At 46.2% G+C, this 26,010-nt stretch overlaps 1 protein-coding gene and 1 pseudogene across 1 annotated transcript; both read left to right on the top strand.

Annotated features, from left to right (window-relative positions):
* The first annotated feature begins 4,577 nt into the window (after positions 1 to 4,577).
* Positions 4,578 to 4,696, top strand: LOC146039920 (5S ribosomal RNA; annotated as a pseudogene).
* A 7,513-nt stretch (positions 4,697 to 12,209) lies between these two features.
* NAA10 (N-alpha-acetyltransferase 10, NatA catalytic subunit) lies at positions 12,210 to 25,657 on the top strand. The gene is made up of 8 exons (XM_083158691.1): positions 12,210 to 12,363; positions 13,600 to 13,698; positions 13,799 to 13,857; positions 15,503 to 15,548; positions 16,337 to 16,452; positions 18,330 to 18,374; positions 20,278 to 20,362; positions 24,266 to 25,657. Exons 1-8 carry the CDS (start codon positions 12,343 to 12,345, stop codon positions 24,512 to 24,514), a joined length of 720 nt encoding a protein of 239 aa, XP_083014817.1. The 5' UTR covers positions 12,210 to 12,342; the 3' UTR covers positions 24,515 to 25,657.
* Positions 25,658 to 26,010: the final 353 nt, after the last annotated feature.

The following is a 26,010-nucleotide window of genomic DNA, read 5'->3' as shown; positions in this document are numbered from 1 at the left end:
TGATAACTGGATGCTGGGGACAGCAGCAATGCAGGGTAGCTGATAACTGGATGATGGGGACAGCAGCAATGCAGGGTAGCTGATAACTGGATGATGGGGACACCAGCAATGCAGGGTAGCTGATAACTGGATGCTGGGGTCAGCAGCAATGCAGGGTAGCTGATAACTGGATGATGGGAACAGCAGCAATGCAGGATAGCTGATAACTGGATGATGGGGATACCAGCAATGCAGGGTAGCTGATAACTGGATGATGGGGACAGCAGCAATGCAGGGTAGCTGATAACTGGATGCTGGGGACAGCAGCAATGCAGGGTAGCTGATAACTGGATGATGGGGACAGCAGCAATGCAGGGTAGCTGATAACTGGATGCTGGGGACACCAGCAATGCAGGGTAGCTGATAACTGGATGATGGGGACAGCAGCAATGCAGGGTAGCTGATAACTGGATGTTGGGGACAGCAGCAATGCAGGATAGCTGATAACTGGATGATGGGGACAGCAGCAATGCAGGGTAGCTGATAACTGGATGATGGGGACAGCAGCAATGCAGGGTAGCTGATAACTGGATGATGGGGATACCAGCAATGCAGGGTAGCTGATAACTGAATGCGGGGGATACCAGCAATGCAGGGTAGCTGATAACTGGATGCTGGGGACACCAGCAATGCAGGGTAGCTGATAACTGGATGATGGGGACAGCAGCAATGCAGGGTAGCTGATAACTGGATGATGGGGACAGCAGCAATGCAGGGTAGCTGATAACTGGATGATGGGGATACCAGCAATGCAGGATAGCTGATAACTGGATGCTGGGGACAGCAGCAATGCAGGGTAGCTGATAACTGGATGATGGGGACAGCAGCAATGCAGGGTAGCTGATAACTGGATGATGGGGATACCAGCAATGCAGGGTAGCTGATAACTGAATGCGGGGGATACCAGCAATGCAGGGTAGCTGATAACTGGATGATGGGGACAGCAGCAATGCAGGGTAGCTGATAACTGGATGATGGGGACAGCAGCAATGCAGGGTAGCTGATAACTGGATGATGGGGATACCAGCAATGCAGGGTAGCTGATAACTGAATGCGGGGGATACCAGCAATGCAGGGTAGCTGATAACTGGATGATGGGGATACCAGCAATGCAGGGTAGCTGATAACTGGATGATGGGGACAGCAGCAATGCAGGATAGCTGATAACTGGATGATGGGGATACCAGCAATGCAGGATAGCTGATAACTGGATGCTGGGGACAGCAGCAATGCAGGGTAGCTGATAACTGGATGCTGGGGACACCAGCAATGCAGGGTAGCTGATAACTGGATGATGGGGACAGCAGCAATGCAGGGTAGCTGATAACTGGATGCTGGGGACACCAGCAATGCAGGGTAGCTGATAACTGGATGCTGGGGACACCAGCAATGCAGGGTAGCTGATAACTGGATGATGGGGACAGCAGCAATGCAGGGTAGCTGATAACTGGATGATGGGGATACCAGCAATGCAGGGTAGCTGATAACTGGTTGCTGGGGACACCAGCAATGCAGGGTAGCTGATAACTGGATGCGGGGGATACCAGCAATCAGTGTTCCCTCTAAGCTGTGCGCGCATGCGCGCGCACACAACTCGACGAGCGTGCGCACAGACATTACAACAGAGCGCACAAAGCAGCAGTGGTCCCTTTTTGCAGTTGTGGACTCAATTAATGTGCGTTTCACCCATTAACTACATTGTGTGCTGTGTTTTTAATGTTTAAATGTTTAATATCATTTTGAAGTAAAGTTAACACAAATGCTGAACGTCATTTTCCAGTTATATATAAGTGACGCACAAAAATTTAAATTTCCCTGCACAGCCAAAATCTTTTGCCGCACACAGCCTTCGTAAAATTAGAGGGAACATTGCCAGCAATACAGGGTAGCTGATAACTGGATGATGGGGACACCAGCAATGCAGGGTAGCTGATAACTGGATGATGGGGACAGCAGCAATGCAGGGTAGCTGATAACTGGATGATAGGGATACCAGCAATGCAGGGTAGCTGATAACTGGATGATGGGGACAGCAGCAATGCAGGGTAGCTGATAACTGGATGCAGGGGACACCAGCAATGCAGGATAGCTGATAACTGGATGCTGGGGACACCAGCAATGCAGGGTAGCTGATAACTGTGCAAGTCCCGTGTCTGGTCTTATTCGTTGTATAGTTGTATAACTGGGTTTCATCGCTAATACAATAAAACCCCCTGGCAGTCTGTACTTTACTCTAGGGTGATTAGTATGACAGTAGCAGGTGATGCTGTATATATTTGGGCTCTGATGCTAATGGCTGCTATGTGCGCCCAAGCACCTGAGTATAAGTGATGCCATAGGGCATTGCTGCAATACATGTATATCCCGCAGCCAGCCTGGGAATGGAAGTGATCAGGGTGGGACACAGCATGCTGGGGTATATACAGCCCGTGGCAACCCCTCCCCGGTGTATGCTGTGAGCACATGCTGTGCATTAGCCGGTGCATGCTGCTGCTGCCGCCGGTGAGTGCGTGAGTCACCGACATACACCGAGCAGCCCAGGCAGTGAGGCAGAGTGTGGCCAGGGAAGTGCCCTCCCCGGATGTGTGTGTGCGGGCTGGGTAGTGTCTAGATTTTGTTTATCGGTCATACACCGACCAGCTAGCTGCCTAAAGCCATAGGGCCTGATGTATCAAGCTTCAAAAAGTGATAAAGTGGATAAACTACCAACCAGTGAGCTCATACCTGACATTTTTCAAAGCCAGCCTGTAACATAGCAGGTAGGAGCTGATTGGCTGGATGTTTGTCACTCTCCATTTTATCACTTTTTGAAGCTTGATACATCTGGCCCATAGTGTGAGCACACTGCTCTCACTGCCCATACTCATTTTACACGGGCAAGGCCGATCCTTTGTAATGCACCCGCCTGTGCACCTGCCAAGAGCTGCAGTGCGAGTTCACTGCCCTTACCAGAAATACCTATACAACACGGGCAGAGCTATCTCCCTGCCACCAGGGCTGGCACCACCACTAGGCAGCCCTAGGCATTTGCCTAGGGCGCCGGCCACTGGAGGGCAGCCACTTGGAGCAGCCCCCCCATCAGGTGAGTGACTCCCTCTCTCTCACACCATTCCCCCCGTGCAGCGACGCTGCGGCCATCGCCGCATCTCAACACCCCCCCTCACCTGTGGAGCGGGTGAGTGCCGGGGCCCGCTTATGTCGATATTTTATACTACTTATGCAAATATGGGACACCACAGTCGTGAGTGTAATTCTCCTGTAGTAAAACATTAAACCTAATGGCTACTGTAATTGCTATTTAAATGCTTGATAACCCTAACCCAGGGGTTCCCAATCTTTTTTTAATCACGGCACCCTAGAGTATAAGAATTTTTTTTGCGGCACCCCCAAGGCAAAATTATTTTAATTAGATTGGATTTATATGCGATTCTTAGGGTCAGTTATAGGGAAAAGGTCAGGAATTGCTTCTGTTTGTACACATTTTATGATTGGCAGCCACCAGCACGGGTTTTGCTTATAAATAATTAACCATTAATAATTTGAGTTGGTCCTGGACTACCAACCCAGGGCACTCCTGCATGTGTCCCGAGGCACCCCAGGGAGCCACGGCGCACAGTTTGGGAACCCCTGCCCTAACCTAATTAATCTAAACGCAGGACAACGATATCTATAATTAGAACTCCATACATAGCTATCTGTTTGTGCCAACTATTCTGTTTTGCCTTGCACCTAAGGTACTAATTATATTTGTTCACTACTTTCTACATTGTAGGGATGGCCATCGACCATCGATGATTCAAAATAATCGAAATTCAAAATAATGTTGAATACTTTTGCCATCGATGGGGGAGAATCAGATGGTTTCCCTACATCGATGGCATAGTAGAAACAATGTTTTTTTTTTTTCAAGGTGTCGTGGCACTGAGCATAGCTCCGCCCCCGACACCCAGAAGCCCGCCCCACATTTTGATTGGTCCTCCGGCCATTCAGTCAAAGGTGATGGATAACCATCGATAGCTAAAACTATCAATGGTTATCCATTACATAGTTTCTATCGATGGCTGGGTGCAGAATTGCCATCTATGGCAACCATCGATGGCGACTGCACTGATGGCCATCCCTGCTACATTGTATGATCTGTAACTGAGAAATCAGTGCCGGAGACAATATATCTATCACCCTACTTCCTCATAGGTGTCAATTATTTGCATATATTACCAGTCATGGACTTAATGAGGTGAAGAGGCAAAAAACATGTTATTAATTGTCTTACTGTGGCAACATAGAAAGTCCTCATTCATGTATTTGCTAAGTTGTTACCACTTCATTGATATATTGAGGTGTAACCATATCTACTGCTACAGCTAATAAAGTGATACATTCCAATCGCATGGTCTTACAGAATTCACAGAAATTGTGCCTAACAGGATATTACTCAGATCATCATTTATTTGATGATCCTTATACACTAATATAATATCTATACTAATAATTTTCTCTCCTATCAGCATCTGCTACCCAAGTGGTGAGTACAATATACCCACGGCCCTACCCAATGGGATGAGCCCAATTCCACCCGATCTTGGCAGCAAAACCATTGAGGGCCTGATCAGTACCTGAGTGGGTCACCCTCAGGGCATATCAGGGGCTGTGGGTAATACATCGGCTCAATACCAATAAATTATTTTTACCTCATTGGCACTGTATCTCCTCCTGTCCCCTTGCTATGGTTTCAACCATCAAGGGGAACTAGAGTGCGAATGCCAACAGCAGACCGTCACTATCTTACAAGATACGGTCGTATTGTCAACCCGACTTAGGTCGACAGTCATTAGGTCAACACCGTTGGGACAACAGGCAACAAGGTCGACAGGGTTCTAGTTTGACATGGATGAAGGTCGACAGGTGTCTAGGTCGACATGGGACAAGGTCAACATGGTTTTAGGTCGACAAATGCATTAGGTCGACATGGGTAAGGTCGCGAGGTCGACATGGATTTTTTCACTGTTTTTGAGCCGGCATGGTGGGAGAATAAAATAGTGTGCCTCCCACAATTAGGCCACACCCCCAAAATGATTAGAGGTGGTGAAGAAACACTCTAAAGTCAAGGAGGGTGTTATTGCCTCCCACCCTCAGCAGCAGCACACACCTACAGCATGTAGGCTCAGCATGAGCTCTCACGCTGTTAGTGAGGTGCTCATGCTGAGCCTGCTGTCAGCACAGCACATGCTGTAGAGGTGTGTGCTGCTGCTGCCCGGGAGGGACAGAGGCAGGGGCATAAGGAGGGCGGAGCCGGTGGAGCACAAGCTCCTGGCACCAAAAAATTACAGGGTGCTGGAGCCGTGCACAGCAAGAGATGGCGGAAAAACCTTCTCCTTTAACTATTACTTAATAACCGGCACCCTGAAGAGGTGAGAGCCTCTTGCGCTGTAGCAGGGTGTATGGTGAGATGCTGTGCGCCTGTAGTGCGGGAACATGGGGTTTGGGTTCCATGTGTCACGTAATTAGGACGTGGCCCAGTAGTGGGACAACTACAGACTAGTACCTACACAGCATTAGGGCTTGTCAGTGACCGCTCTGCTTACAAGGAGTGTTCCAGCCAAATAGCTCCTAACTGCCATGAACATGATAGTTTGGAGCTGTCTCCCTTGGCAATGAGCTATTTCAGTCCCCCTTGGCATCGAGCATGAAGCCCCTGGCATCGAGCATGAAGTTCCTAGCAATGAGCATGAAGTTCCTAGCAATGAGCATGTAGGTAAGTGGCACTTATGTGTCAAATGTGTAATGGGCATTACGGTTTGTTATATAGTATGTAATGGGCATCATGTGTGGCCTTATGAGTAATTGGCATTACGGCATGTGGCTTTATGTGTAGTAGTAGTACGTTTATTTATAAGGCGTCACAAAGTGTCCGCAGCGCCGTACATAGCAAACAAAAAACAAATTACAAAGTAACGTACAGGGTGTGTTGATAAAATACAGCATAAATAGGGGTATAGCTGGTAGAACTAAAATCAGCATCAGTTCAGAAGTAGGTGTCGAAATTGTTGAGGAGACTAAAGATGAAGTAGAGGAAGGGAAGAACAGGACAGGAGCACAGATGAGGTAAAGAGGTAGGGTGAGTACGTGAGGAAGGAGGACCCTACTCATAAGAGTTCACATACTAAAAGGAGGTGGGTGGACGAATGAAAAACAATAGGATAAGAAGGAACGGATGGGAACGGAGGCAGGATAGGAGGATCAAAAGAGGTTAGGAGGAGGGATAGGCTAGTCGAAAAAAGTGGGTTTTGAACGAGCGCTTGAAGGAGGTAAGGGAATCAGAAAGCCTGATGGGTGGCGGGAGGTTGTTCCAGTGCAGGGGGCAGCGCGAGAGAAGTCTTGGACACAGGTATTACAAAGTTCGCTAAAATGTGCAATGAGCATTATGGTGTGTGGTATGTTCGGCCACGCCCCTTTTTGCAACGCAAGAACCCCGCCTACTACAAATCGGAAGGGCATGAAACATGCCCCTGCTCTGGGCACTGTGGCACCTAGCTACACCACTGGATGGAGGGGGGAAGGGGGTGGTCAGTCCAGGCCCCCCCCCCCGGGTCCCTCCAGCAAGCCCGGGCCTGGGTAATTAGTACCCGCCCCCTCCCCCTGTTGGCAGCCCTGGAAACGAGCATGAAATCCCCTGAAGAAGCCGGATGTACAAACCTTCCGGGGAAACGCGTTGAGCTGCAGTAAACCTGGCCCACTGACACCATCCTTGCTGATTCAGTGACCTGTCCAATCCACCCACAGATGCCCCTCGATATTTAACTGGATCAATCAATTTTGGGATAACAGCCTGATCCCTAATTATTCCAGCAAAAACAAGAGGAAGTCTACACAAGTGGGAACCGTGAGTCCTTGAAAATATAGGACAACTCAGGACACTTCCAGTCACCAGTCTGGATACATCCACACACCAGACCACCCAGGATGGTAACATTGATTGTCAGTTATTGTCACCCAACTCAAATATCCCGGTGATATACTTTTTAAAGATAAAAATTGGACACTCAGTCTTTTGATTCACACCTATTTTATCTAATTTTATTTTTATTTCCATATCATTGTATTTTTTATGTATATTAAATTTGTTATATTTTTGAGAACTGTCTGATCCAATTATTGGCATAGCCAGCGCTGACACTACTTTCCCCTTGGTATCAAGCATGAAGCCCCTGCCATCGAGCATGTAACCCACTGGCATTGAGCAAGAAAAACCTAGCGTGTAGGTTAGCAGCAGTTATGTGGCATTATGTAATGGGCATCACAGTGTGTGGTATAATATGTAATGATCATCATGGTATGTGGTATAATGTGTAATGGGCATCATGGTGTGTGGCATAATGTGAAATGGGCATCACGGTGTTTGGCCCCATGTGTAATGGGCATTACGGCGAGTGGCACAATGTGTAATGTGCAGTGTGTCTAATGGACTCTAGCTGGCGCAGTGTGTCTAAGGGGCACTACTACTCCCAAAAATAGGGAGGGTGCACTGTCCCTATTTTTGCTCCACCCACATTGTAGCTCCACCAATAATCTCCACAATGAAGGGTGCAAAAATCTATGTTTGCTTACCAAAGAAAAGGAGGTTTGGGCTGGTGCTGCTCTCCACTTGATCACCTATTAAGGCTCTATACATTTGGCCCATAATAGATATAGATAAATATATCCTTAACCCCTGAGGAAGTCCTAAGATGTAAGAAAGGACAAAACCCATTGGACATAACTACTTACCTCTCCATGGTTGATGACAGCAACCACCAGATAAGCTTTTATCATTATTTTGAAATTGTATAGGTCCTGGAAATCTATGAAGAATATTTCATACACATATGGACCTTTATATAATGTGAGTCAATGCTATATTAACTCACATATTTTCTTTTACTACACCTGCTATACTTTCTAACCACATGATGGCAGCAGAGCACTAAATAATCACTTCTTCACTTTTTTTATGCGGGCAATACTGCTGCCGCAGCCCCTGTGTCCAGGGAGGGGAGGGCAGCGTTGATTCACAACAGGCAGGATGGGGGGGTAGAGGGAAGCCCTCTGTCTTACCAGCTCCCAGCTCCCAGCTTTCTATGGTACCTCTCCTCGGCGGCTCATTACCGCGCCCTACAGTGGCCAGCGCCCTAGGCAAATGCCTAGTCCTGCCTAGTGGTGAAATTTATTGGTAATTGACTACAACACCCAACAAACCCTATTGCTTTGAATTTGTATATCCCAGCTTTGAAATTTATTGGTAATTGACTACAACACCCAACAAACCCTATTGCTTTGAATTTGTATATCCCAGCTTTGAAATGTATTGGTAATTGACTACAGCATATTTCCCCTTTTTATTTTAAACTTTGAATTAAGGCAGGAAATCACTGATTCTGTATTGTATAGACTGCCCTCTCACCATTTGCTTACTTAATTGGTGACCTTTTGTTGTTGGAGGAAGGCTAGTGGGGGTGGGGTGATTTTTGTGTGGACACCTGATAGCAGCCCTACTTATAGTGAGTGCTAGGCTGATATAGCCAAGGCTGATCAGTTCAAAGTGATATTACAATAGTTATATCGAAGCTGGAGTTATACAGGAGTTAAACAGAAGGGAAACATCAGACGAACAATCCTGTCAGCTGACTCTTCTGCTAAGGACCGCATTCATCTACCTGCTTGCTCTGTATACCCTTCTGACTATATCATCCACTCGCGCGTCTGGACCACCTTGCTCCATTATTGCTACAAAGATCATCTGCTGCTCCCTGAAACATGTGAAATATAATTTTATTGACCTTACCACTGTCTTAATACTGCCTTGTATGCCGCTGTAGTATTATCTTAAATTTTATTCCTGTTATCCCGCACCGTGTGTTGCGCCTCTGCTGTGCATAGCCTGACAGCAGCGGCCTACACTGTGTGCTCCATGTCAGTGTCCCCCATCAGGATACATCTAGCATATATCTGTACGTGTCATATATCTGTACTGTTTTACCTGTTTACCTGTCTACCCATCTGGCTGGTGCAATCACCATGTGGCGCCGCTGAATGGCTGCCTGGGTGCTGCATAGCTCAGTAAATATATGTTCCCCATGTCCATGTTCCCCATCAGGATACATCTAGTATATATATATCAGTGCTGTTACTGGCTACCTATCTGGCTGGTGCAATCACCATGTGGCGCCGCTGATTGGCTGCCTGGGTGCTGCATAGCTCAGTAAATATATGTTCCCGTGTCCGTGTCGCTCAATAGAGTACATCTAGTATATATCTGTATGTGTCCTATATCTGTACTGTCTTACCTGTCTACCCTTCTGGCTGGTGCAATCACCATGTGGCGCCGACGAATGGCTGCCTGGGTGCTGTACAGCTCAGTAAATATGTTGTCCATGTCCCTCATTAGAATGCATCTAGTGCATATCTGTATGTGTGATGTATATCTGTACTGCCATTGTTGCCCGTTTTGACAACCCTTTGTATTACAGTATGTGCATTATTTTTAATGTCTGTAAAGCGCCTTGAGTCCTGTTGGAGAAAGCGCGCTATATAAATAAAACTTACTTACTTACTTACTAGTGGTGGCGCCGACCCTGCCTGGATAAACTTGTCTACTCACATCATTTTTAAGTTAACACTGAAGGCGCAAGGTTTCTACCACACATGGAAATATATAGGTATATATAAAATAGCATATTCAGTGTGATCTGGGAGGGATCACATTACGATATGCGATCCGATTGGAGGAATGCATGAAGCTGCGGGGATTTGTACTCTGAAAGGAGCTTGTCCCTGTGATCCGCTCAGCCGGGGGATCAGCCAAACTGCGCTGCACAAAGGCAGCTTCTGCGGAAATGCTCAGCCCAGCCACCAGTGTGCGGTAGGGATGGCCATCGACCATTCGAAATCATCAATGGTTCATGGCCCATGTCGAATACTTTTGCCATCGATGGGGGAGAACCAGATGGTTTCCCTCCATCGATGGAACAGCAAAACAATGTTTTGCTTTTTTTTTTTTCCAAAGTGCCGGGACACAGAGCATAGCTCCGCCCCCTAACACCCGTGAAGCCCCGCCCCGTGTTTTGATTGGCCCACAGGCCAATCAATCAAACACAATGGATGACCATCGATATGTAAAAATATCGATGGTCATCCATTGCATAGTTTAGCACTATCGATGGCCTGTTGCAGAATTGCCATCGATGGCAACCATCGATGGCAATGGCAACGATGGCCATCCCTAGTGCGCGGTAGCTGCGGAGCATTCAGGATATTAGTAAATCAGGCAGAATAGCATCCCCAATACAAACCTAGGGGGATGCGGCTGCACGTGGCAATAGTGGGATCGCAGCAGGTATCGGAGCTTCCTGCTCCGGTCTCTCCTTTGTACATAGACACAATTATACTTTCATATGTGTGCCCCTATCTCTATATTTGGGATACAGTTGAAATCCCGGCGGTTGGAATCCCGACCACCGAAATCCTGGCACTTTGTCCCTCTGTGGGTGTCCAAGACACCCATAGAGGGAAAATAAATTAGTATGCCGAGCATAGCGAGGCACTGGGCCCGCTGTGTGGCGAGCACAGCGATCCACGCCCCCCCTTTTCGGGATTGCGGCGGTTGGGATTCCGACCGCCGGGATTTCATACCAATTGCCTATATTTCTCTCTATTATACAATAAAACATGATACATAAATATTTGCATCTCAATAGATAAATTTATTAAAAAGCATCAATTCATAATAACATATTTCCAGAAGTGCACTTCATAGTAAAGATAAAAGTACAAACAAGACATACAACATTCAACACATACAAGCTGGCAATAATTATTGGTATGGAGGCTTAGGAATTGGCTCAGAATTCTTTAGGCATCAAATTTGCATTTAGGCAGTGATTTTATATAATTACCAGTCCCGGTCATGTGATCAGTCTCTGGTAGCTGTATTGCTACAATTGTAATCCTGGAGATCTTTATCCGGATAGGGTACTGTCCAGGTTGGTCTCAATTACCAGAGATGTACTCAAGGAGTCGATTGGATAAGGTGGTGACCATACAGTATAATAAGATCCGCCAGACTGTGTGTGATGAGCGGTGATAGTGTCACACGGCGGTGACTGGGCTGCAGTGCTTAATACTTGTTTCTCCGCCTTTGTTATGCAACTCAGCGGCTTTCTCCTCCTTTTATCTGAGGAAGCCGCTGAGTTGCATAACTAAGGCGGAGAAACGCTTTACAGTTCGTTCTGGAAAACACACCTGTAGAGAACTGTAGTTGCTAAGGGCCGCATTTATTTAGTAAGATTTGCGGCTAAATCCCAGAAAACACCCATTTTCGGGGGTTAACCGCAAATATTAAGTATTCCCCAAATGTATTAAAGGGGGACCGCAGCAGGAATCTCCGATCCTTGCTGCGATCCCCTCTCAACATCGGGCAGCCCGGCTTCGCACCCCTGGGCTATCGCCATTCTGGGATGGCGATAGCCCATTGTATAGCCTATGGCTACACATCGCACTGCCCGAGCGGTCAGCGGGGTCGCGGGGGGTCAGCGCATAACCGCGCATGCACAGACCCCCCGGCTTCTGGGTCAGGGCTTCGCAGGGACAGGCTCCTTTCGAAGCCTTGTCCGTGCGCACTTACATTGATAAATCCCGGCAGTATTGCACGATACCACAATGCGATGTCCGGCGATGTCACCTCGCCAGAATCGTTCTGTAATGATAAATGCGCCCCTTAATCCTATAATGGTTTAAAGGACCTGTCACGTGATTGTACTATCACCTGCTGAGAACAGGTTGGCCATTGTCCATCGATGATTCAAAATCTTCAGTAGATTCAAAATCATCGATAGTTTACGGTTGATTTAAAATACTTTTGCGAGTGGCGGAGAACCAGATGGCATACCTACATTGAAGCTTTAACATAGCTTTGCCCCCAACACCCATGAAGCCCCAGGTTCTGATTAGTTAGTTAGTCACAGCAAAGGAATGGGCATCGATTGGCAAAACCATCGCTGGACTATAATACTGAATTCTGCCATCGATGGCTGTTTGAGCCAGCCACGGCGATGGCAATCCCTAGGTCAGACTCGCCGCCTGACCAATCTCATCGCGGCACTGATCTCCGGCACCTCCTGGCTGGGCGTGCCTATTTCTCCGCGTCGTTGATTGGCTACTGTCCTCGGCACGTTCGCTTCTCATTGGCTAGTTCACGGTGGGGAATAGTGATCGCCTTTGCGCCTGCGCGAACTAGTGGAGCGAGCGTGTGACAGAGAGACCGGAGCCATGAACATCCGGAATGCACGGGTAACCGACAGAGGGCGGCTGTATGTACGGATATGGGGTGTCTCTGTGGCTTCCGTCCCTGTTACCTCAGCAAAACAATTTGTTGTAGTGAATGGGTCTGGTAACTCGCTGCATGGAGCTTGACTAGTGTGTATGAGTGTATGAGTGTAACAGGGGAACATGGCCGGCATTCCCGTGATCCTCCGCGGCAGGTGTAGCTGCAGACAGTGATGCCAGCAGCAGCTATGGTGGTGTTGGGGTGAGACAGGGCATTCGTGGACCTGTAGTTCCACAAGACATTGGTGCAGTCCATTTGCTGTAGTATGAATAGGGCTATACAGGAGACATGGCATGCTGTAGTATGATTACATGGCATGCTGCATATGCCTAATACATGGTATGCTGCATTAAGCACAGTAGCACTGTATGTGGTATGCAGTCATTTACTGTATGCTGCATACAGTGTCATGGTGGTCTACCATCGTGGACTACGTTGGTGTTTTAATTGTGTTCTGTCCAATCATCGGGAAGAAAGTGATTGCTCGGCGCCACTTGTGTATGATGTTTAGGTATATGCCACAAAAGTGATAGTCACTCGTAGAAAATCAATAAAAAGAAATGTCAATAGAAAATGTCTGTATGCAAAACCTTATGAGTGAAAGGTGCCGGCTATCTCCAAGAAAAAAGCCTTGGTAAGAGGCAAAAAAAATGTATGCAAGGAAGGATAGGGTTCAGCGACGGTTGCTATATATTATATAGAAAAAGACAATTATATCAAAATAATTATAAAATGTATTATTAATAAAAGGATGGGGAATTTCACACACATAACAACATGATCATAAAATGAATCAAATATTTGTAAAAAAATCTTGGCATAAAACCGTCATAAATAACAATAAAAATAAAATGATGCTGAGGTAGCTTATCTTAGAGGTGGAGGTGACCATAGGCAGCACCCAAGGCTTTTTGTCATGTAGACTTCTTCAGGGGGTCCAATCAAAACATGGGGGCGGGTCTTTATGGGTGTCAGGGTGGAGCGATGCTCAGTGTCCTGGCCGCTTGGGGAGCAAATAAAAAAAAAAAAAATATGTTTATACTTCACATCGATGGAGGAAAATCATCTGGTACTCCGCCATTGGTGGCAAATCGCCCATAAACCATCAATGATTTTGTATGGTCGATGGCCATCCCTACTTTATACTACAGTCCTCATTTATAATCCGCCATCTATCTGACCTGATTTCTCTTCTGCAGCCGGAGGACCTTATGAACATGCAGCACTGCAATTTGCTGTGCCTGCCAGAGAATTACCAAATGAAGTATTACTTTTACCACGGACTGTCCTGGCCACAGGTATGTCGTATTCGCTCCTTGGTGAAGGAAGGCTAACACGGTCACCAGAATTATTCCCAAATGTCTAAACCTAAGGAATAATGCTTCTGTTCCTTTACAGTTATCGTACATTGCAGAAGATGAAAATGGGAAAATTGTTGGTTACGTCTTGGCGAAAATGTAAGTTCTCTAATGAATTTACCCGGATGGCGTAGAATGGAGAGCATTACTCCTTTCCCGCAATTCGGCTTATTTTGGTTATCGTTTTTATTTGTGGAGTGTTATTGTGTCACCTATAGGATCTTTAAAAGGAAAAAAAACTTAAATAAAGAGCAATGGAGGGATGTATCCGTGCTGGACGTCGGCCAAACTGGTGTTTTTTTTAATTCTATACATGACATGGTTTTGACTTGTAAATGACTGCCCCTAAAAAAAAAAAGTTTGAGTTTGGTAGCATTGCGTATGGCCATCGAACTCAGACTTCATTACATCCGGCAATGATGCGTGCCCAGACAGGGAAGAGCTAGTCTGACTACAGTGAGATCCACTGCTATCCGAACACTGTGATCAGCGATATATTGCTGCAGAGATGCTAAGGGGTTTAGGGGTAGGTGGAACCAGGGAAAGTAAGCACAAAACCACCAGACTATTGTTAAAACAGAAGCTCTTTATTGTTGCATGGTGGAGCTAGATTTCATCACACCCACTAAGAACACATGATAGTATAGTACTGTGAGCATCAATCCCCCTCGATGCTCATTCCTAACTAGTTCCCACACTCCCAACATACTCCCACCCTAATAGAGTTTATTCCTGTCAAAACCCTGCCTGGGGTGTTGCTTTCTGCTCTGATGCTCCTAGCACACTATGGCCTGTATCTATCTAGCACTCTGCACCGATCACAACCTGTGCAGTTCCTCATAATTGCCTGGGGTGTCGCACTCTGCTCTGGTGCTTCTAGCAGGTGCCGGATGGGATCCCGACAGTCATTTACCCGATGTCGGGATCCCGACAGTCATTTACCCGATGTCGGGATCCCGACAGTCAAAACCCAGACACTCAGGGTCCCGACGGCCACCGGCTATTCTCCCTCGTGGGGTCCATGCCCCCATAGAGGGAGAAGAGAATAGGTGGTGAGCCACTGTGCCCGCAAGGGGCTTTGTTGCCGTCGCTATTCTGTCTGAGTCTGGCCAGTCGGGCTAATGACTGTCGGGATCCCGACTCTGAACCCTATACCACACCCCTTCTAGCCCACTCTGCACCTTTCACAATGTGCATCCCCACTACAGGTTGAGTATCCCTTATCCAAAATGCTTGGGACCAGGAGAATTTTGGATAACGGATTATTCCGTATTTCGGAATATTTTAATATTTCAATGATGTATCTTGAGGTATCTTGCATTTATGTTGTACATATACATCAAACACATGAAATAAATACAAATATATTTTATTTGTGCATAAAACATGGTTTCAAAACATGAAACAAAGTTTGTGTACAATCTCAGGCACTGAATTTAAATGCCAAGCAATCACTGTCTTGCTCATATATAGTGCCAGTTACATATCATTCCCTCATTAGTGCTGTTACAGATGTCCCCAGTAAATTTTTAGCAAAAAATAATTTTTTTGTTCACTTTCTGAAATGTATGGTTTTCGGAATAATTCGGATAACGGATATTCGGATACGGGATACTCAACCTGTACTACTTGATTCAGTTTTGTACATGTTATTCCCACATCAACACTGACAAATGTTTGGTTTTGGAAATGAATTAGTTCAGCTTATATGCAGGACAGCGTTCATGTAAATGTCTGTTTGCAGGGAAGAAGATCCAGATGATGTTCCACATGGCCATATCACCTCATTGGTAAGAATAGCTGCTTTGGCTACAGCGGGAGTCATTGGGCGGTATTCAATGAGCCTGATTCGCCAGGTTTTTATGGCGAATTTGTGCTGTTTGGCGAATTTCTGTCAAAAACGGTGAATCACCCTATTCAATGACCACATGGCGAATACATTTGAAGGTTTTTTTCGCCATGATTCACCGAGTAGCAATCGCTATCTTTTTATGGTGAAGTGGAATGTGAACTTTTAAAATAAAGTGTTTTGTTTTTTACATTTGGTGTCAAAAAATCAGGAATTTTATTCTGAGGAGGGGCATGCTATTTTTATTCATGTGCTGTAATTTTAAAAATAATATATTTTTTTTTTTTTTTTTTTTTTTTACACAGCATCCAGCAGGTGGCGCCTGAGCGGAGCCGCTCATTACATATTCATATATTCACTGCACGATCATTACGTTCCTGTGTAGTGAATATACGCTCGCCTGCTGGCACCCCCAGGGGGGGGCAGCCTGTGCTGCCTGGCACCCGGGGAGCACACCTAACCCCCCACAAAGGTCTGGGCTAGGCAGAGAGACTACCATCTCTCTGCCTGGCACCGTCCTGAGGCTCCCTGCGGCGATTGCTCATATTCGCCAGTCAGGGGCTCGCTGCCCCTGACTCGTTGAATACCGGAGCCCACCGGCTCCGGAACGTGGCGAATGTGCAGCGAATCCAAAAAAGGATTCGCTGCACCTCGCAGGTATTCACATTGAATACCGCCCATTGTGGTATCTTACGGCAATGATTCTAACTGCGCTCTTCCCTTGCCCAGGCTGTCAAACGCTCACACAGGCGACTTGGTCTGGCACAGAAATTGATGGACCAGGCTTCGAGGGCGATGATAGAGAACTTCAATGCTAAATATGTGTCCCTGCACGTGCGGAAAAGGTATGTAGATAAGTGATGTCTAGTGACCCATGTCACCCACATATCAAGTATACTGTAAACCAATCTGGTTATGCCTGGTTTATCTATGCAGCAGTGGAGCCTAAAAGGCTCCTGTAAAATGACAGTTGGATCTCCCATTTGCTGATACTCCTTGGAGTAATTCTTAAATCTTAATGTTTGAGATCTGTCTAGAGATGAGATGACACTGAGGAAGCCGATAGGCGAAACGGCCGTCTCTCATTGCAGGCGTGTCTGCTGTGCACGGCAGAACCTGCCACTACCCAGGATTCCTTTACTTTGAAAAGACAATAGCCAATCTAGACATACAGGTACCTACCCCTGACTGTTCCCATTCAGGGTTACCACACCAAGGCATCCTCTGCCTACCTGTGGAATCTCCCTTCTTTTCTCTGCACTATCTCCTATTGTTTCTTCCTAGGGGAATGCGAGGTTAATTGAGTAACATGGAGAGCAGCAGCATATTCTCTTAACACCAACTACACCCAATTATTACTGTCCCCGTCCCCCCCTCCCACACTCCTCAGGGTACTCTCATCCTTGAAAAGCACATTTTGGATCCTTGCAATTGCAAGACACTACCAAGGACTCACTTGTGGGAAACAAGGACAGCGGATACCGACCTTTATTCTACCCAATACCAGTGGGCTAACAGAGACACGCCCACTCCCTTGCCAACACCTGTCAGAAGGGTTTTTTGAACCTCGCACAAGGTGCTGGAGGGAGAAGCAGCTGCCTCAAAAGCCAGGGATTTACCTTTGCACTGACCGTCCGCCTGATCTCTATAGATCTATTTTATGATTGTACCTGTATGTCTATTTATACTCAGGGATTTGCTGTATATAATCTGATTCATTTTGTAATCAATGGTTGATACATACTGTTCCCAGTCTGCAGTGCAATACCTACACCAGGTGTCACAGGACTTATACTAATTGATTCCAGATCTATGCGATTTGCTATCTTTTCTTTTTTGACATTCCCAGAATATCCTATCTGACCTTCTATCTGTGTCTCAATTCTTGCACTTAGCTACTGTACTTTCCTATGTCCTATTCATAGTCCACAGTGTATTTGTACCTATTGTTAGACAGGGTAGACTGTATCTCTGTGATAAAAACCATACTCTTGTATTTTATTTATAACCAGTTTCTTATATAGCACACACATTCCGCAGCGCTTTACAGAGGATTTTTGAACATTCACATCAGTCCCTGCCCCAGTGGAGCTTATAATCTATATTCCCTACCACATGAACACGCGCACATAGACATTCTAGGGTTAATTTTGTTGGAAGCCAATTAGCCTACCAGTATATTTTTGGATTGTGGGAGGAAACCGGCGTACCCGGAGGAAACCCACGCAAGCACGAGGAGAATATACAAACTCCGGACAGTTAGGGCCATGGTGGGAATCGAACCCATGACCTCAGCGCTGTGAGGCAGTAATGCTAACCATTACACCGTCCGTATTTGTCTCCCAATCACCTACCTGGCCGACTCATTTAATTTCTCAGTCAATTTGATATTTCGCAGGCCCCATATCTCTGGCCTTGACCATAAAATAAAGTATCTGTTATATGTTTGTGTGTTTACTGTTAGTATTGTATGTGTCCTTGTATCTGGGATTGCTACCCAGAAATGTTTACAAATTTGAACTAATTAAATTTGAACTAATTAAAGTGCGCCCCCACAAAAATGAGTGCTTTCCTAAACCCTCCATGAAATGATTACACCATGATGGTAGATCGATGGGATATATCCCCAACATTATGGGTCAGTGTTTTGCTTTAAGTATTTTTCTTCTGTTCATATTGTGTATAACTTTTGTCTTCCTCTTTGTGGTATTTTCCTCTCCAGCAACCGAGCGGCTCTGCATTTATACTCAAACACATTGAATTTCCAGTGAGTATTACACTTTACTATCTTTGTTATCAAATCCCCAATCCCATGTTAGTTATTGGTGATTTGGGGGGTAATTCAGTCCTGGTCACAAACTGTAGGTGCGAATTCGCAGCGGCCAGCGTTCAGTTAGGCTGCGGCCCTGCTAGAGTGAAATCCCTCCTTGCGAATTAATGTGCTCGGTGTGCAAATGGATGTGTATGGCTCATCATTGAATGATTTTTACACTGGGCACCAGTCATTGCAGGCTCGGACTAGCCAGAGATTTACTCAGCGGTGCGATGGGAAAAGGCCTATCCTGCCTGGAGCTGACGTCACACACCCTCCCCTAAAATGCTCAGACACGCCTAGCGGTTTCCTGGCAAGACTGTGTTTTACTTAGTGCTCCTGCTAAACGTCCAGTTTCCTCCCCCAGACCCCTACCTGTCAATCACCTTGAAAACAGTGTGCAAATAGAAAATGTAGCAGGATTTTGGTCGGTATTCAATGGGGGTTTGTGCAGCCAGGATTGCCGAAAACAAGCCATTCTCGCCGTCAAACCCCCGTACAAGGAAATCCTTGCCATCAGAGGACGGCAAGTATTCCCTTAACGGTGAGGTTCGCAGCAAATGCAGCGAGCCCCGCCATTTTGATGTCCACACTCACCGTTTACACCTTGCTGAAAAGAACCAGCGAGGTAGAAACGGCGAGTGAAGGGGGGGGGATACTGAGGGTGAGTTATGACTGCGAGCTATCTGCACTGTTTGCCATCATAGCTCTCCTTCAAGGCATTGAATATATCCCTTTATAGCAGGGGCGGCCAAACCTGTCCTCAAGATCTACCTACGGTGCATGTTTTCCAGGCAACCTTCGGATCTATAGTAGGAATGAATGCGGCAGGTTTTAAAATGTGACAGTTAGTAATGACTACAGCTGTGCACCAGCTAAGTAACCTGGAAAACGTGGACCGTTGGTAGATCGCGAGGACCGGTTTGGCCAACCTTGCTTTATAGCAGGCATGTCCAACGTTGGCCCTCCAGATGTTTTGAAACTACACATCCCATCATTCTTTGCAATAGTTTTAGCATTCTCTAATAGCAAAACTGTGGCAAAGCATGCTGGGATGTGTAGTTTCAGAACATCTGGAGGGCCAACGTTGGACATGCCTGCTTTATAGCATGACGGCATCTTGCATAGTACTACGCATGCACAGTGTATCGATAATAAGCCGATACGCGATTTGTATTACCCCTTTGTCTGTGAACGTACATATTTTTAAAGCAGCAATCCTATACAAGTACAGCCAGTCTCAACTCTTGATCATATTCCATTTACCCCACTGTGTTGTGCTTATTTATTTTTTTATGTTTGGTAACCAGAAAAACTGGTTTATTTATAAAAAATATATGTATTTCTTTATTTTTGTGTTAAGGCGGCCATACACTAGTACACTATTTTAATGTATGTCATTTACTTCCAATCCGATGAGTGGTCCCATGTGCTCCAGATTTGATCCGCAAACTGTCACTGCTGCACCAAGGACACATCATATCCCGGGGCATTAAATGGGATTACATGCGATACATTGTATGCACAATGACTGCATACAATATCTCTTGTGATCCAACCTGTGTGGAGTTGCCGAGGTATCGCATGCGTGATCTTGGCTTAGAGGGTTATTCAATCTGTGCCAATATTTCCCGTCAGGGGAAATATCGTCACTCACCTATTCAATCCTTTCGTTAACGACAGCATTGAAGGGTGTCTGATCTGACTGTTTAGCAAGTTGAATTTGTTTTGTCTGAAACTGACACGAATTGTCGAATCCACGGCCGTTTTTTAACAGTCCCCAGCCGTTTTATGTATGTCCCGGTACTTTCTATATGAACATTGCTTTCATTCACCTCTTGATTATGTATCCGCGCAGGATCAGTGAGGTGGAACCCAAGTATTATGCGGATGGGGAAGATGCATATGCTATGAAGCGAGATCTCACCCAGATGGCTGACGAGGTTTGATATTCTGCGTTACGTAGACAGTTTGGCGTATGATGTCAGCTGTGCAGTTGTATTGTTTTGATGACAGTTGGGTGAGCTTTTTTTAAATACAAATTCAGTGACCAGATTGGGCAGAAGCTTCCAATTCAAAATAAGGCTGCTGTAAGGATCTATCCAGTGGTCGTCCCATAGTAGCAGACCCAAACTGTTATGTGGAAGAACAAGCCCTAGCTGTACCAGGTGATGTGGGTTATTTCCACAGTGAAATACAGCCGCTATATTACTATAGTATTACCACTGGACCAAACTGCAATCAACCGTGTTCTATGTGGCCTAAAAGAACAGCCTTATATGATGGATCTGACGATCACACATTGTGAGATCTTGTATGCAGCCAGGAGTTGGCACCTGCAACAGCCCGGGACGGTGCTGGTGTCGGAACAGTCAGTGCCATTGACCCGTTCATGCATTGCCCTGTATATTGGTGTTTTATTTTATAGATAAGACACCAATATAGACCGGGATGGATTGCACACATCCCTGCATTCACACATGGGGAGTGGTATTGGTGCACAAAACGGCACTGATATCACTTCCCTCCCATAACGGCGCTGTGTCACAAGATCGGCCATATCAGTGTATTTTGGTCCTCGGTGTTGAACATAGGGAATAAATATGGATGACCTGCTAATACCTTCTCCCTGCCCCCCTAACCCTCTCCGTTAGTGCTTAATCTCCCAGCCCCTAGTACCGAAACCCAACCGTGCTTCCCACAGCCAAGCCCACCCCGGCATACTTACGATTGGGATGTTACTGTAGCATTTGGAATCCAGACATCTACATCTCCAGGGATGTCTGTATTTCAGCACCAGTCTTCTGCCCGTGAGTTGGGGACTCCGGAGTTGGCATTCTCACTGCCTGCATTACAAACTTAGATCCAATTGTTCCTCACAATGTCCAAGCCGGAGATCCACGTCTTTTTCTTGCTGATCATATTCTCTAGAAATCTCTCCTTTGTCACAGTCCACTCGCCCATAACAGATATAAACAACCCTTACATATACATGTACCTAAGCAGGGAATCCTCTTTCCACTTTGTAGAGAGTTACACTGCCAAGCACTACTCATGATGGTCCATCCAAAGCCACTGTACACTGAGGAGTTAGATCAGTGATGGCTAACCTTGACACTCCAGCTGTTGCTGAACTACACATCCCAGCATGCCCTGCATCAGTTTTAGTATGGCCAAATAGGATGTGTAGTTCAACAACAGCTGGAGTGTCGAGGTTAGCCATCACTGTTTTAGATGCGTGTGCTTTTTGGAAATTATCTATATCTAATTAAAGCATGGGTCCTCAAACTGCGGCCCTCCAGATGTGGTGAAACTACAAATCCCAGCATGCCTTGCCACAGTTTTCCTATAAGGGAGTGTTAAAACTGTGGCAAGGCATGCTGGGAATTGTAGTTTCACAACATCTGGAGGGCCGCAGTTTGAGGACCCATGAATTAAAGCCTCAGTCAAAACACTATGAACCATTAATACCCCTTCACATCACACAAATAACCCAGGCCGAAAGTGCCATTTGAAAAATCCCGGGTCCAGCAACCCGGCATTCCGACCCGGGTTAAAATAAGGATTTTACCCAGGTTGCTGTGCGGTGTGAACAGGTAAGGCGGGTCAAGCGACCCGGGTGTCGTTCACACTATAGGGAGACGGCAGCATCACCTCCAAGCGCTGTCTCCTCCCCCTGCCCCCAAACACGCTCCTCCCCCCCCTTTCTGACATCAGCGCCTGCAAATGCAGGGGCTCTCCCAGGACGGACCCATGTACAAATCCTGGGTGCAACCTAGCATTTGCAATCTGAAAGCGGTATAAGTCAATTATGAATATACACGCAACCATAATTACAAATAAAAGCATATAAAACCAAGGTGTTAACCATAGATTTAAGCTTTCAGACCGCTAGCAAAATCCACAATCTGGTGATAACAATGTAGCACTCAGTAAAGTCCGTTTGCAGAACAAGGCTCCTTTCCATAAACGCCTCTGAAGCCACATAATGACCAGCTTTGTTTGTCTTGGTACCAGTTCTGTAAGGTTGAATGTTGGGCTCCCTTTAGTAATGCATATTGGACCATATTCAGACCTGATGGCTGACCTGCAAAGTTGCAGATGACTGCGAGTAGATAGCCGCCGTCTAAATTATTTTTCCATTCTGTGCAAATGTGAATAAGTCTGATTCTACCGGACAGCTGTGACAGTCAGGCTTGCGCTGACGTCAGAGACCTTCCCTTAAAATGCCTGGTCACTCGTGTGTTTTTTTCCATTACTCCTTGAAACCAGCCGGTTACCACTCCCTAAACACCGGCTACTTGTCAGTCTACCTCCGAGCCACATTGCATTTACAATCCGTACTCCATTTCTGTCTCTTTTTTTTTTACCATTGCGCATAACAATCCGTAGGCATGCGTGCGTAGTCTTTGATAATCGCTCGATCTGCGAATTTGCTGATCAGAGATCCACTCTGAATCAGGGCCATTGATCGGTCCCCCCAAAATGTGGTTTTAGGTTATGTCCCATTTCACCCTCGGATCTAGTAAAGAGTTCTTCAAAACTGACAGCGAAACGCATCAGATGGTCTACATTGGTAGCTAATTCTGTCACAGAAACTTCCCTGGACTTTATTTAATATGGCCTTGCTGCTTTGTGGAGCTCCAGCACATGAGACCAATCAGTTTGTGTTGCTGTTCCATCGGTAAAGGGAGCGTCGCATTCAATCTCACAGAATTGGTAACCAATCAACAAAGCTGGTTATTATTAATTTGCTTCAAAGGCATGCGCCCTTTGTACGGAACAAACAGCCGCCTTCTGCAATCGGACAATGCTGAATTTAGCACTACTTTCTATTCACAGATTATTTGCCTTCTGGGAACTGTCTAAAAGATCTGTCATCTCGAATACCTTGGTTATAAGCTCCATACACATTTGCTGACCTAGCCGCGGACGATTTAGTAAACCATTGGCCGATATTTTGTGTGTACACTGACGATATCGGCCGTCGATATCGTTCAGTGACATCAGCGGGACGCGCTGAACAGGCAGGTCGTTTGTCTATATAGCCAAATTGACCTGCGCGTAGAGAAGACATCATCGTTAACGATATTGAGTGCACACGCTAGAGGGTATTGTGACTGATATCGCTCAGAAGCCCCTTTCTATTGTTCACAATATTCTCTGGTGTGTATGGGACTTTTCTTGTTATGGTTGTGTATATATGTAGAACTGAATTGATATATTACGTTATTTTACCCATTCTGCATAATGGGGTTGATTCAGCTTGGCTCAGAAGGGTCCCAATTCACCCCTGTTGCGATGGTGGGGTTCCTGCAAGTATTTCCGCATGAGTATCGCACTCGCTGAGGCGATTGCATGGGTAGGGGAGAGAGGGGGTCGCCCAACATTTTATGGACATACCCATGGGTAATCATTCATGGCATTCCCTGCTCAGGGTGGGCGGCTGACGTCACATGACGGTAGCACCCGCCCCGTCCGTTTTCACTGACTTTTATTTCTTAAGGGGCGAGAAGTCATTTGGTGGTCTGCAACCATCGAATGATTTTCTTTTCCCATCGACTGAATGCGGGGGGGGGGGGGATGTGTTCTCTGACAAATCCTCTCGGCAGGAGTGTACGAAAGAACGCTGCTTACTGAGCGACTCTGAATCAGGCCCAATATTCAGCCTGATTTGACTGAGGCTTCAATGAGCCTCCTACTACTGTTATAATGTATTTCTCTCCTTTCAGCTCCTGCAATGTGTTAAGAAAAGCAAACACACAAATCACTTTTTAGCATTCTAGAATTTATTGGTATAAAAGTTACCACTTGACCATGTGCTGCCACGTTTTACTTTTTTACAGCAGGTGAAAAAACCATTGGATTTGAAGGACAAGAGTCGGCCTCAGCCTCTGAGCTCTATAGAAAATAAATCCGATAACCGATCTGGCCATATCGGGGACTGCTGTCGGGACGAAAAGTGCATGGTTAACGCCGGCAAACGTGAGGTCACAGAGGACAGCGGGGACAGCAAGGACGTGAGCGAAGTCAGTGAGGCCACAGAGAGTACTGACGTCAAAGACAGCTCTGAGGCTTCAGACTCTGCTTCTTAAATTTTTTTTTTTGTCCCCCCTCCCCCTATTGCCCTCATTTACATACAATTTGCATAAGATTCCTACTGTGCTTACGATTTTTCCCAGACGGTGTGGAGATGGCCGGTTCCAAGAAGCGCGGAGGTACTGTTGGCGGTTAACACCTGTTGAGCACAAGATTACATTGAGCTCTGCGACCTGTGACTTTGGAATTTTATTTGATTGTCTGGAGAGGACAGTGGGGAAAATTTAGTTTTATTTTGGGACTGGTGACTTAATGTATAAGAAATAAACCACTTAAAATGTAGCTTTTTATCTACATTCAGGTATTTTTTTTTTGTGCTGAACTTCTATATGGCCCTCAGATCACAGGGAATATCAGTGAGGCTAGAGGTACTTTGGGGCTAATTCAGACTCAGCTGCTAATCAGCGACTTTGCAAATAGAGTAGTTATCGAATGGCTGTGCATGCACGAGGGGAATTGGCAACAGAAAATGTAGCTGCAAAAGGGCCGGAGGTTGACTGACAGAAACCCAGCGTTTGGGGGCGGTAACTTGCGGTTTTGGAAGTGTGTCAAAACACAGGCATGCGCGGGAGTTTGTGAGGAGGGACAGTGATGTTGGCACTGACTACTTCCAGCCTGTCTCAGGCGTAGATCAGTGGAAGCCTCACACTAACTCAAAATTGCACAGGCGGCAAATACCGTTCATTGGTTTGGGAGTTGCATATGAATTCTCTCACAATTTAGTAAGGGGCGTTGTTTCTCTTTCTGTCTAGGAGGTGGCTTTCTCCCCGCAGTCTACGACGGATTCTCTGTTTAGCCTGAATTAGCCCCTAAGTGCCTTACACCACTGTTACTAATCCCTTTTGTAAATAAAGGCTCTCTCTGGTATTAGTTCAGCCAAGAAAATAGCTGTCTGCTAGAGTTGATGGGTGAGTGGTGTACGTCTTCAACTCGGGCATGTGTAGATAATTAGGAGGTGTGGGGAATATCTGTGACCTATGGGTTTTGCAGCGGAGGTACTGCTCGGCATATTTGCATGTTTTTACTGTAGATAATGAGTTGGACTTGTCCTCTGCAATATTACGGGGTTATGGAAACTTAATGCGTGGGAGCTGCTTGCTTTTGTTGAGGTAAAATAAAAATATAACCAGAAAACATAATTGTGCCATGCAGTGCCTCAATTCTAAGAAAATCCATATATAATCTTCTTGATCCGTGGTTGCCAACCACTCGCGAGCGAGCTACTGGTAGCTCGAGCAGCAATCTGGGTAGCTTGACAACACCGTCCGTCTGTCTCCTCTGCTCACATGCCTGTGTCTCGCCTCCGCCCATCCCCACCAACTTCCCCCTTCCATTGCACTCCTCCGCCTCAGAGGAGACGCATTAGAGGTCATATTTGACCTCTAGCGTTTGACAGGGAGTACAATGCTGCAGCACATATCGCCAATGCCTCATCGAGAAAGATGCAGAATCTTTTGCCATGTAACCCCGCGCAACGAGCATTGCACCCCTG

Source organism: Crinia signifera, chromosome 9 (assembly GCF_055691185.1).
Source record: "Crinia signifera chromosome 9, ASM5569118v1, whole genome shotgun sequence".
NCBI classification, from domain to species: domain Eukaryota; kingdom Metazoa; phylum Chordata; class Amphibia; order Anura; family Myobatrachidae; genus Crinia; species Crinia signifera.
This window is presented reverse-complemented; position numbering and strand designations above follow the sequence as displayed.